The 14,084-nt window shown below is 46.6% G+C and overlaps 1 protein-coding gene across 2 annotated transcripts in view; it reads right to left on the minus strand.

Annotated features, from left to right (window-relative positions):
- LOC111152950 (ADAM metallopeptidase with thrombospondin type 1 motif 18) overlaps window positions 1–14,084 on the minus strand; it is a 136,335-nt gene that overhangs the window by 50,988 nt on the left and 71,263 nt on the right. For both annotated transcript variants that reach the window (XM_022511698.1, XM_022511699.1), the window contains 2 exons: window positions 6,652–6,747; window positions 2,107–2,255 (listed from right to left, as the gene is read on the minus strand). In XM_022511698.1, the coding sequence (XP_022367406.1) occupies window positions 2,107–2,255; window positions 6,652–6,747 (245 nt within the window). The remainder of the gene's footprint in view (window positions 1–2,106; window positions 2,256–6,651; window positions 6,748–14,084) is intronic.

The raw sequence follows: 14,084 nt of genomic DNA on the forward strand, positions 1-14,084 counted from the left end.
TCCCGTGAACAATGCCCTATTATAATGAGAGTGCTCGGCCCCACAGATATGAGAGATTTTAATTTAAATCCCAGGGGTGTCATTCACGCGCTTTACCAGCAGAGCTATTAAATTAGGTAATCTATTTCTTTCTTGGGAAAATACGGAGCTGTAAAATGTTGTGAGGTATGAAAACCAGATCCGTGAAATAGGCTGAAAAAAAAGAAAAGTAATATAATGATTTTAAGAATCCTATCCAAGATATGGGCTATATTCAAAGTACGAGGAGGGTGGTTTTAATAATCTGGGATAAACTGGAAATGCATCACAAGCCTGTCTGCCATCACACCTAGTTACTCTCTCTGAACTTGCCCCCTCCAGGACATCGGATAGTCTCTGGACATTTCTGGTTATCATGGGGCTATCGGGGAGGAAGTGTCATCCTACAGGCATCTAGTGGGGAGAGGTCGGGGCTGCTGTGTCCTGGGCAAACCCCATAACAAAAATTTTCCAACCCAAAATGTCAATAGTGTCAAAGCTGAAAAATACCGTTAGCCTGCTCTAGCCCAAAGAGCACCTAGCAAACCACAGCCCAAGTGTCTTCTGACCCTCTCGTATTTTGGAACCAACTGGCCTTCCAGATTCAGCTCAGGCTGCTAACTCAGATGAAATGCCAGGTCTCCTTTAAATTTTCCTCTTGCTCCAGTTTCATTATTTTAATTCTGAATCTACCAAACATTCATTCGATGCTTATAACAGGCCAGGCACTTTGCAGAAGCGCTTTGCGAATATTAACCCAGCTGGCGTAGGCACTCTCCTTGTCCCCTTTAACCAGTGAGGAACCTAGAGCAGGGAGGGAAAGTTGCATATGGCTACACAGCTGGAGGGAGGCAGGGCCAGGAGGCAAACCTAGGGTTCTGGGATTAGGAGGCTGCGTTTTTGCCCCTCGCACTAAGCCACCCCTCAAACAGTGCCACGAAGTGAAATCTTCATCTTCCGAGGACCCCTTGCACTCTTCTCTCTCTACCACATTCTCCAAAGTCCACTTTCATCACTAAGGCCTCCCTCCCTGCGCCCCTCGCTTTCAAGGACCCATCCTCTGCTACCCTGTACTCCCCCTGGAGTTTAGGATGACAGTGATGAAAGCCACACAGACCCCAGACCCTTTTCCTGACTGCCCACTGGATGCTCCCTGGAAGGGGGTGCTCTACAGGCCCACTTCTAATCCCTCCCAAACCTTCAGAGGAGGCATTACTATCTCGACCTCACACACGGACTCAAGCTCAGAGTTCAAGTGGATTTCCCGAAGTCACATAGTCAACAGGAGGCAGACCCAGGATGTGCAGTCCGATCCCACTCTCAACCCTGGGCTCGCCCCACTCCCCTGTGACAATCAGGAAGTGTGTGTCTCCCACAGGTTGCACATGGGGACGAGACCAGAGAAAAGGAACCTAAAACCACCTCCGTTTTCAAAGAAGACAGAGAGCGGTTCAAAATCCCGGGACACCCGGGGCCCGAGTGTGCCCGCAGGCGACTGCAGGCCAGTCTCCATTGGCAGATGCTGCGATCGGCCCCCACCGTGTTCTGCTTAAAGAAAACGGAATTTGTTGTCAATGTCTTCACAGTCAGGGAATTTCACACTCTTTTTTTTTTTTAGGATTTCTGGTTTCTCTTAAAAAGTCAGGCAGATCTGTCAGCACGTGTTGACGTACATTCCTGCAAGGCAAAAATCAGCATACTTTCTCCAGTTCATCAGACAGACACACAAACACACATACACACGCACATTCCACTGGCCAAGCTTCTCTCTCAACGACACAGGCATTTGATCGTGTGACCACGTGGCTTGAATTTAGACTCAGAAGGGAGCTCAGACTATCACTTGAGTCTCTGATCGTCCTATTCACACACACACAGCAGCTCCTTTGTTGCTCTGGGTTTCTGGCCATCACACCCCTGTCCCCTCCCCAGTGCCCGCAGCCTTCATCTGCAAACCGTGAAACCCCAGCTTGGTTGCGATTCACGAGGGAGAAGGAAACTGCACTTAAAGACCAGCATGGAAGCAAAGCAAAACCAAAACGGTACATTCTGGCCTTCTACGAACCCGGGCTTTCTCAGGAGCCTTACTTGGGGTCATTGCAGTGTCGCTCCTGATACCTGACTCCGCCACCACAAGTTCGCGAACATTCTGACCACTTGGACCAGGCGGACCACTGGCCGTGGATAGGCCGGGGGCCGTGCTCCCCGAACTTCACACACTGGCCTTGCCGACACCACTGCGAAAAGAAGGCGGGACACATTGCCTGTTAGAGTCCACGCGGGGAAGGGAAACAGAGGCAGACACCTGCACATTAGCGGGAAACACAAGCACGTCGGCGAACGGGAGAACGCACGACACCTTGACAGACGCCCTTGGCCGGGGGCCCTTGATCGAGGCCCGGCTACCCAGCATCTACTGTGTGCGTTTTCAAAGGCTGACCTCGGGGGACGGGGGGGGGCATCTGTCAGCAGCAGGTGAGGATCATATGCTTTGTGAGCTGTTGAAGGGACATGTTCAGATAAGACTCCGCCCAACAGCCAAGGGAGAGAGTCCCGACCCTGGGACAACCGAGCCTCCCCCGCCATCTAGAAATGAGGCTGCTTCAAGAACAATGTGGGTCATTCACTCAGGGACAAACGCGGGTTTTTTTAGGGAGAACACAGAATTCATCATTCTGATGAGCTCATCATAAAAACAGATACAATTATGCAAACGTTTTTGTGTATCCCAAACCATCCCCACGGAGCAATTCGTAGGAAGCCCCAGAGCTCTCAGTCCAGGCAAACTGGGCTTGTAGATAACACGCTTTGACCTTTTGTCTGTAGGAAAGTTCCCAACTCCAGACCCTCGGATGACTTTGAGCTCTCCGAGTACCTTTTACAAATTAGCTCTCGGTCTTTGCTTTGCCCAGTGCTCTGATCCAGCCAGGGCGAGAAGGGTTTTCAGGGCTAACCCCTGCGTTTTTTTTTCTTTTCAATACATTCCAGGTTTGGCTGGTCATCTCTGTCCTTGGGGCTTGCATTAGCCCTTGGTAGTGGTTTTATTCCTGTGGTGCTTTTATTATGAGCAAGTTCTGCATGACTTAGTGTAACAGCACACGTTCCTAAAAGCCACTGCGGTGGGATCCAAAGAGTTGGGGTTGGGACCATGCTGGGCTCTGCCGAGGAGTGGGGCTTCAGTTACAGAATCAGGGGGAGGCGGTTTGACTTTCCAATCTTTGCTCTCCCCTGGGATACATTTGGCTCCTTGGCTGTTTATTGCATGGCGAGTGCACTTTGCCCAGGTCAAGATCCGGCTTCCTTTCTTCAAATTCTCGCCATGTGCAGATTACTTCTTGTGTTTTTCATTTGTCTTTCCCCTGGATTAATTGCCCTTTCAGAGTTTGCATGAACTCATATAACACCGCTGAGCACTTTTAGGGGGAAAGCGACTGGTCACGAGAGGCTTTTGGCCACTGCGAGCAGGAATCAGAATCTTCCCGACCCGGAATCCCCGGGACTCTCCCAGCTGAGCTCAGCGGCGGACACAAAAGAACAAGAGCCAGAAACAGCACAGAGGCTGCCCCTGACGAAGCTGCTTCCAGGTGCCAGAAACGGCACAGGCAGGCGGAGCGGGAGGACTTCCCGTGCTTTCTAACATAATCCTCCCAAAGCGCTAAGGAGTTAATAACTATTTTCTGGATGAGAGAAATGTAGCAAAGAAATGCTAACACGGCTACCCGGGCAGCCACACCGCCAGCTGGGGCTCGATTTCAGCTCAGTCACCAAAGCTGCTGAACAGGACACGTAACCTTCATGCCTCAGAGGCAACCCCTCCCGCCCCCCCCCCCCCACATATACAGATCTTAACCTTAATTTTTTTTTTCTTTTAAGAAATATGGTTTTCAGATTTGTTGCAAACCTTCAATTAATTTAAATTTCTTTTATTTCAGGATGCATCCTCATAGGTTAGGTTGCTAGGAGATTGTCTCCTCTGGCTCCTTCATTCAGTACAGAAATCAGAAGTAAATACATGAATGCACACACACACGTACACACACACACACACACACACACACACACACACACACACACACATCCTCTCTGGATCTCACTGCAGAGGCTTTTAGGAAAGTGTGAAGTTGTGCTATGTCACGTAGCACATACATAATATGTATATATTATGTTCATAATATACATATTTTATATATACGAGTGTGTATGGGTGCCCATAATCCACATTTATAAAGTTCCACACATAAAATTTTCTCTCTCCATACAAACGTAAATATGCACTTCTTCTAATTTCAAACTGAGTGGCCATAACTGGGCAGACACCTTTTATGACTGATAGCAAACACAAGCCTTTCTTTCCCTGCACATCTAACTAGATAAACGTAGGTGGTTTTCACATCCTCACACGCCTACTGAGCATTCATGGTCCAAACAGCACTAAATGACCAGGGACTCGGGAGAGAAGGGGAAGGATTCCGCTAGGTTCCAGGGACAACAGGACAAAACAGGGAGTAGTTGCTGCTCCGTGGCACACTTGAGAGAAAGCATAAGACAGGGTCCCGGCCTCACGGGGTGTACGGTCTAATGAAAAGCCGGTTCGGCCCCTAGTGGAGGAAGAGTCCGAGAACCTCGCATGTGGATACGGTGATGATTAAGCCGGGGCGATGATGGACGGGACGCATCTGAACGCCTTCTGCTAAGGGGGGCTTCCCCCATTCAGTCAAGGGGCGTTCCTAAAGTATTTAGAACTGTCGTCTGGTCTTTTTAATATAATGAGGTAGGGAGTGGCTTGAGGACATCTGTTTTCTTACTTCTGGCCCTATTTGTCTCAGGTTATAGTAACTCCAGTCTAATCCAGGGGCACTTTCCTGCCCGTGGAACTACATCTCTGGTGATCTAGGTCATAAAACTTTAGCCCTGTGCCACTTGGCACTTACTTTCCTCACTTAGCGGATCAATCTGTTCTTGTACACTCCCTTTATGTTAAATGCTGTTGTTTTCATAATGAAAAGATACCCACTAATCCTCGAGTTGCAAGTCCTCAATTATGATGCTATAAAGATAAAAGTGATGGGGTACTTGGGTGGCTCAGTCGGTTGAGGGGCTGCCTTCAGCCCAGGGTCCTGGGATCCAGCCCCTAGTCAGGCTCCCCGCCCAGCAGGGAGTCTGTTTGTTCCTCTCCCTCTGCCCACCCCCACTCATGCTCCTCTCTAATAAATAAATACAATCTTTAAAAAAACAAAAAAATTAAAATGCCTTGAGCAGTGCCTGTATGTCTAATTAATTATTTCACTATTTTGCCTCATCACACCTAAAACATTCCGTGCACATTTTCCATGATCATCCTTACTGGAATTTTCTAAGACAGGTACTTCTGATGGAAAGCTGCACATAATACCTCAATTTTTTATGAAGTTTATTTTCTTTAAAATCAGAGAGTTAAAAAATGCAAATCTCTTAAGAGACTCGGAATAAAGGACTCAACAAATATTAGTAAGCATTTTCTGAACACGTTGATTTTTGTGTGCCTCTATTTTTGCCGTTATCGTTAATTTCTCACAGAAAGTCTCTCTCCCATCCAACTGAGGAGTTCTGATTTGCATTCCAACACCCATCTCAGTGTACCTGCTCACGGTACTTCATTTTAAATGCGCACTAACCCTGAGCACTGACAGCAACCTGGGGCTTAAAGGAGGTCCGTTTAAAGAGAAAGTCAAGGTTATCAGCTTCTGCACAGGTTTCCCCACCGGACTGGGAGTTCTTGAAGAGATAAAATGGAATTTTATTCATCTTTGTATCTCCAGAGTCTCCTGTCTCTGATGCCTAAAAGTCGGTAAGTTATTGTGTGATTGAATTCACTATAAATGACCGAGTCTTCTCTACTTCTTGTGGCTCAAGCAGAGATCAAAGAACCTGGAGCATCTCCATGCTCCCTTTTCTAGCTCTCGATCATGATCTTTCAAAGGAATGCACCAAATCTGGGTCATTTACTGTGATATCAAATGCACCTCTCCCTCCAGAGGCTACTAAGGAGAAAAAAACCCAGAAACGAATATATGAATGCTCTTTGTCCAAAACACAGAAATCTCCCATATCGGCGATGGTTCTGAGGGTTGACCATACTTGCTGGCTAATGGCTTTCTGGTACAACCTAGACAGTGACCCAGCTGACCCTTGGCTAGGAGTTCCTCTAAGTGACGGGACTCCACTGAGCATGTCAGAAACTCAGTGATGAGTCCTGTGAGGTAAGCGATAGAGGCCTTGTATGGGGGGACAGTCTCTCCTTTGCCACTAAAGGGAATATCTCCTCCCTGAGGCTTTTCTATACTGAATCAAGTTGAAAAGGCAAACAGTAAACAATGAAACCTTCCACCTTGTTGAAATATTTCATCTAAAAATGGAAATCAAAGGCAGAAAAAAAAAACACCTCATCCTAAATAACTGAGACTACTGGGTGATATTAGCACTGAGTTTTGATAAGAGCTGTTAAATAAGGTTGGTTGACTTAAAGACAAGTCAGAAAATATATGCAGCCAAGGCATTCCATTCTGAGGTCCCACTGCAAACAGTTTATACAGTGACTTATTTCTATGTGTTATCATGTTTCCAGAACTAAAAACTAACAAGTATGCAGTTTACCATACTCAAGCCACACACGGTCCCTTCCGCCGCAGGCATAAACTTGGTCTCACACCTGTGGCCCACTCGATGGCACCAAAGTGACTTGCAAATGTCCTGAAAGGAAAGAAGCAGGTCGTCAGGGTTTGATACAATAAAAATGAAAATACCCAAAGCTTTTGTTCACAATATTGTGTTCTGAGGGGGCTAGAATGAGACATGATCCAGGAAGTAGAGGCAAGTGAAGTCGGTAGTGGCAAGGTAACCAGTTACGTGCAGTAGCAAATGTAACATCAGGAAGTTTCTATGCTACCTGCATGTGTGTTTGGTAATGATGGGGGAGTAATAATAATTTATGGAGGGACCATTTGGCTTGAAACTAAGAGACCTGGTTTGTAAGAACCACCACCCATACCACCACCGGGGAAGCAGAAGAGGCCAAGACTGGAATCGAGCCCATCTGATTCAAATCCTTGCCCCAGAATTCCAGGTTCCATGCTGTATGGTCAAGTTCTAGAAGTCTCTGATCTGTGGTTTTCTCCCCTATGCAAATAGTGATAAAAGTAGCTCTTGACTCTCTAGATTGGTTCCCAAGGATAAATGGTATAAATGATCACCATCATCACCTTCCTCCTCTTTATAGTAATTTTCAAGCATTTTGACAATTCTCACACTAAACCATGAAAGAATTGAACTCTCATGCTAGACTGTGGTAGGCAGAATACTGCTCCCCCCACCCCCTCAAAAGACTACATCTAAATCACTGGCACCTGTGACTTCTGTGACTTCGTGCAATTACATAGCAAAGGGGGATTAAAATCACATACGTAATTAAGGTTGCTAATCAGTTGACCTTGAGATGGGGAAACTATCTTAATTTTCCAGATGGGCCCAAGATGATCATGAGAGACCTTAAATAGGGCAGAGGAAGATGGAAGAGAACCAGAGAGAGGACAGTGTGAGGAGGACTAAGGGGGATGTTGCTGCTTTGAAGATGGGGAGAAGGGGCCATGAGCCAAGGAACACAGGAGGCTTCTAGAAGTTGGAGAAGGCAAGAGAATGGCTTCTCTTCTGGAGCCTCTAGAAGGGACACAATCCGCCAACACTTGATCTCAGCCCATGAGACTCATCCCAGATGTCTACCTCCTGAACTGTAAGAAAATAAATTTATGTTAAGTCACCAAGTTCACAGAAAGTTATTAGAGCAGCTATGGGAAACTAATAGTGTTACTAACAGCATTTAGTGGCGGACACTAAACTAATTTCCCAGAGAAACTAATTTAGATGACGGGACTGAGCAAACCGTTGACACTTCCAAAGCTGCCAAGTCACACAGCTGGTAAGTGGCAAAGGCAGGACTTGCACTGGCCTGATTCCAGCCAGAGTCCTTGACCCCAGCTCTCTGGACCTGGATTTGTCATTAGTGGAAGCTGGAAAGCTCTCAACCTCCTGGGCCTCAGTCACCCATCTATAAACGAGGGGACTGAACCAGATTCCTTCCAGCCCAAATAGCTAAAGTTGCTACTCAGAATTATGTCATTAAGAGAATGTCAAAATCATGAAATGTCAAAATCATTCCACTTTGTTTGCCACGTTCTATTTGCTGGGATAGACGTGTGAACGTGTACGATTTGGGGGAAAATATTAACAACCAGGGAGGAAACAAAATGACTTTTGTGGTCACTTGGTGGGGCCCTGAAAATTCCATTAACTGGGCACCCAATTCCCCAAGCCTTCCGGTTAATGCAGATTTCATGGTGAGACAACATGGCAAGAGCAAGCTCCAGAGTGATTTCACAAAAAAAGTTTTCCACACAACCAAGAAGAGGAAACACAAGGAAATCAGAGATAAGGGCAATGAGCCTGATCGTGTGGACCAGAAAGTCCTTCCCCTCCAAAGGAGAATGGAAGGACATTCAAGATGCTGCTGGGGACCACCACCCATCCATGGCCCCAGCCATGTGCCCCACATTCCATAATACCACTTTCAAATCTCAAAACAGCTCCTAAGACACGGTATGTCAGTGTTTCCCATAGACATGGCCCTGCCGCTAACATCAGTAGAAAGCAGGAGGCAGCCTTCCAACAAGTGAATCAGCTTCATCATCTCTGTCTGCTCTCCCTCCATGGATCACCCTGGGGCCGAGGGGGACAACTTAATGTGGAAAAAGACAGTCCTACATCAAGATGGAGAAAGGAGAGGTAACCATTGAAACCCAGCCACAGTTAGGAAAGCTTGCAGAATTAAACCGTTTCCTCTTGACAGCCAGCGGGCAGCCATAACCCACACCCCTCGCCTATGTGGCAGCCACCGAAATGACCCTGGGGCAGACCCAAGCAAAGGAGACCCGGATTCCATGGCCAATGCCAAGCCACAGGGCTAAGGAGAAGGGGCAGCTGGAGAAGACCAGGAAAATGAGGCAAAAAACACAGGATTCCAGAGTGAAATCAGACAGGCAGTATGAACATGTTATTTCTTTTGTGGTGAAGTACATAAGTCAAACGTAATTATAGCCAACTACATGCCTTGACGACCATGAGAGTCCTCTGAGAAAGCTCCCTTTCAAAGTAAACAGAAATGGGAGTTTGCACTTTTTTGCTTGCTCTTCCCTCCTTTCTTCCCCCCCAGCATATTCGACTAGCTTTTCCTTATCTATAATTCCCTAGATTGAAGTCATAATTTAAGGGGAAAAGAAATAACCACAGAGACTCCAAGGTCTCATGTCGCCTGGATGTGATCTTTAAGGAGAGTCTCGACATTACGCATTCCTCTGTCCAGTCACTGGTTGACCCGTGTTGTCCTGTTGTAGTTCAAAGATTCTGAAGGATGCCCCATCAAGCAAAACCGATGAGCTAAAAATGCTAGTGGTCTCTGCATATCGAATTTTATGAAGCACCAAACACATCCAAAACAAAGTTCCCCATCTGCCCCCCCAAACCTGTTCAACATCTTCCAGCTCATGTTATGACACCTCCATGCTTCTGGCTGCCCAAGCCAAAAATCGTAGAGACATTCTTGACTCCTCTCTCTCTCTCTCCCTTCCTTTAGGAGGGATGAGAAGGGGACAGAGGCAAAATCTTCCAGTTTATGAAAATGGGAATGCTAGAGAAATGTTAGCTTTAGTACCATGTAAATTCAGTAAACGATTCTGGGGTATCCGCCAACATGGCGGGCAGACACTACGGGCTTGCCATCCACTGAGGCGAGAGGCACACCTCGTCAGTTATAATATGGTGCCATGAGTTCATGATGGTCCGTAGAGTGTGCAGATGGAGGCTGGGGGAGAGGAACATTTAAATCTCCTTGGGGAAAATAGGAGGTACGACTTGCGCTGAATCTTTGACAACGGTAAAAGGTGATTAGGTATTTGTCATATGGGCGACCGTGCATTCTAGGGTGGGAAGCACAATTTAAAAGGCTTATAGACGTGTACGAAGGTAGGGTTTGGGAAAATACAAGGATATCAACACGGGAACATGAGTCCATGGGGGGAGTTAGTAAGAGTTGAAACCTGATGTAGCAAGTTTAGTAGATGGCAAAGTAGGTACAATTCACTGATTACTTTTAGATTTAGATTCTAGGAAGTTTCTCCTTATTCTCCATTCTTTTATCCCAATGTCAAGTTCTTTTTTAAAATAATATTTAAATGTGAGGTGTAACTGACTCTGTTAGTTTCAGGTACGCAATATAATGATCCAATATTTATATTTATTATAAGAGATCGCCACAATAAATCCGAGAACATCTGTTCCCATACACTGTTACAATTTTTTTTTCTTGTGATGAGGACTATTAAGATCTACTTGCTCAGCAACTTTCAAACACGCAACGTAGTATTAACTACAGTCACCATGCTGTACATAGCATGTCCGTGACTTATTTTCTAGAACTTTGTTTCCTTTGACGTCCTTCATGCACTGCAATGTCAGATTCTTGAAAGAAGAAATATATCTCCATCCTACTGTTTCTAACATGCCTCTTCTTTTAAAGGAAGCATTCTGTGAGGTGATGATCACAAACATTTACACTAGAATTCAAATTCCCTGTAATTGCTATTCGGATTCAATCCCTCTCAGTGCCTCTAAAAATGAACATGTTGTGGAGCTTTTGCTACATGTGCAATAACCAAAGGCACAGTCTCCAGAAGCTGTGGAGGGGACCCCCCTTTCCATCTGTCCAAATAACGGGGACCCATCAGTTGCCAACTCATTTTCCCCGAATATTTTGCAAGGGAAGAGAGATCAGGCTTGATATACCAAAGACAGAAAACCCGGGGCTGGGAGAGGAGGGAAGAAGAGACAGGGATAGAAGAGAGCCAGCTCCAGACCTTGGACAAGGAAGCCACGGGGAGAAAGGAGCCTGGGATGACGACGCTGCTGGGATAGGAGGAGGAAAAGCCTGGGTATCCGCTGAGGGGTCCCGCAGCCCCTAGAGCTGCACCCTCACAATTAGCAGGGAAGAACTTTCCTTAGCCTCATGGTACATATGGGGACACAAAAACCGAGGGAGGTTCAGCTGCTCACTCAGGGTTCTAGGGTGTGGCGGAATCAGGTTTTAAACCCAGGCCTACCTAACTCCAGAAGTTGGGTGGGTGGGTGGGTGTGTGTGTGTGTGTGTAAAAAACTAAAGACTGTCTAATTCAGCAGTTCTCATCCCTGAGTCAGCATCGGAATCACCTGAGCCCCTGTTCAAGCATTGACCATCCTATCCCCAAACCTTCTTATTCTTTTTTTTTTTAGAAAGATTTTACTCATTTATTTGACAGAGAGAGATCACAAGTAGGCAGAGAGGCAGGCAGAGAGAGAGGGAAGCAGGCTCCCCGCTGAACAGAGAGCCCGATGCGGGACTCGATCCCAGGTCCCTGAGATCATGACCTGAGCCGAAGGCAGCGGCTTAACCCACTGAGCCACCCAGGCGCCCCCAAACCTTCTTATTCTTTAGGGCTGGGATGAGACCTGAGCATTTGCATTTCTAACAAGTTCCAGCGGAAACTGACAATTGCATCCCTGGATCCAAAGACACCTGAGCATTCTTTCCTTTTCTTTTTTCTTTCTTTCTTCCCCTCTCTTTGTGTGTGTGTGTGTGTGTGTGTGTGTGTGTGTGTGTGCACACGCGCACGCACTTCTAACTATTATGCAAAACTGCCTTTCCAGGAGGCATAAAGTTTAGGGGGAAAAAAAAAAGGCAGTGAGGAGATCAGGTTTGTAAGGGAAAGCAATGAGAGGACAGTGAAGACTCAGAAAACCACCACCACCCTTTTCCTGGGCTGCTGGAAATGGGTCTACACTGTCCAGACCAGCAGGATGAACAAGAGGTTTGCATGTTTGGAAAACCCCTTCCACATAGGGCCAGGGAGGAACTATCTGTGATTCTCAGAGGTATCACCATGGTTGGTTACAAGCAGGTATTTTCCGCTCCTGTAGGCTGTGGGGGGGAAATTCCACCCTCGGGATCTACCGCCTTCCCTGTCTTGCCTCATGGTTGTCTCAAACCTCTCCCTTAAGGAAATGTCCCCACCCCACCAGGCATTCCCATCCCTGAGCCTTCCTCATGCTCTCTAGTGTGCAGCAGCCACTTCCCCTTGCCCTGCTCCCCAAGAAAGACCATCAGACTGAGGCACTTGCTCCCAAAAATAGGGTATGGTTCCAGGAAAAGATCAGTCGCGGCAGAGAGGCTGTGGGACACTGCACACTGTCGGACACGGAACAGGCACCCCACACATGTGCGTCGAATGTCTAATCCTGCAGGAATCACGGTCATTTTTTAAAACTTCCTTGATATTTCCAAGGAAAATCAAACTTGTTACCCATTGTGCATCTGCCGCATAGTAAGCCCTTAGTAAATGTTTAATTAATGAATGCACGAGCTTGTGAAACCTTCAGGAATGAAGCAAACAGGAGACAGAGTTCGACAAGCTTTGTCGGTCAAGCGAATGTCAACTGACCTCTGCCAGACACATCAACGTAACAGGCAATCAGAAACAGTTGTCAACGTGCTAGCGTATACACGATACGCCAGCATTTGCCAAAATCAGTTCTGTGTTCCATGGAGGATACGCCAAGAAACCTGTGGATGGTGCATGGGTCAACTTTTCTAACGGTGAGACGTTTAAGGAGCATTAGAGAAAGACGTGATCCCATATCAAAACCTGGGATTTGGTGGTTATTTCTTAGGACTGGACTTACATATTTTTAAGCAAACTGATTCATCAGAAAAGCGCCTGAGTGGCTCAGTGGCTTAAGCATCTGCCTTCAGCTCAGGTCATGATCCCGGGGCCTTGGGATCAAGTCACGCGTCTGCATCAGGCTCCCTTCTCAGTGGGGAGCCTGCTTCTCCCTCTCCCTCTGCTTCCCTGTTCCTGAGCACTCTCTCTCTCAAATAAATAATCTTAAAAAAAAAAAACAACACAACAATACAGAGACTAGCACACAGAATGAAGGTAATTATCAGTGACTGTCGATGTTAGTGAGTGAAGCTTGGGAAACACCTATTACTTGGAGAGAAGGAAGCTTAACATCAGTGTGACGGACAGGTTTAAAAGTTTTGAGGATTTGGGCAAATGGAATATACATTCTCTGAGTTCTGTGTAGGACATGATCATGCCCCTTTCAAAAGGTCTTCATGAAGACTGAGAAGAAGTAAAATATGTCTCTGAGACGATGCCTTATGTGGAACGGACGCTCACGTGGCAAGTGCTGGGGGCGGCGGGAGAGGCAGGTTACCCACGGTGGGGCTGCTGGCGGCTGCAGGAGGACAAACGGATAAAGCGAGAGATGGAAAGGGGGAAGAAGAGGAAGAGAGCAGGGAAAAGGAGCTATAAAACTTCGTCATTTCCCAGTTTCCAGATACCGAGGAATGCCACATTTCTCTCTGGATACTAGGGAAGAAACACTTAAAACCGATTCCATTTTGTACCGATGTTGACACGCTCTGTGACGGAGTTTTGGACCAACTGGTCTGACACTTCTCCCACTTCTACATCCTGGACCTTTCCTTTTCCCATCCATGTTTCTCACAATATTGAAGGGAAGACTGGACACACAAAAAGTTGCCTGTCAACAGTAGTTTTCATATTCCAGAAAGGTACAGGGATATATTCGAGGGGGTGACGCTTTTTCAACATATCACATCGCAGCGGAATATGGATACAGTGATAATAGACAGAAGGATGAGGAGAAGGTAAACGTGACTGTACCCAGATTGACTGCTTGTGATGAAATCCTCAACTCGCCAGGAGGGATTTTCTCCCAGGGATGCAGTCGAATGGTATTGAAACCAGGCACGGTCTACGGGGGATAAGCCTGGATAATTCATTGACAGTAAAACCGCCACTTATTTTCATGCCAAACAACTGACATCTTAGAGATAACCCAGACTCTAACCCTCGGCCTTCGCAAACCAAATGTTTACATTTCTGTTAGGGACACAGACACGTTGCAGAATCTTAATGTAA

The sequence above is a fragment of the Enhydra lutris genome, unplaced genomic scaffold, assembly GCF_002288905.1.
Source record: "Enhydra lutris kenyoni isolate GAN:26980312 unplaced genomic scaffold, ASM228890v2 scaffoldscaffold30, whole genome shotgun sequence".
Lineage (NCBI taxonomy): Eukaryota > Metazoa > Chordata > Mammalia > Carnivora > Mustelidae > Enhydra > Enhydra lutris.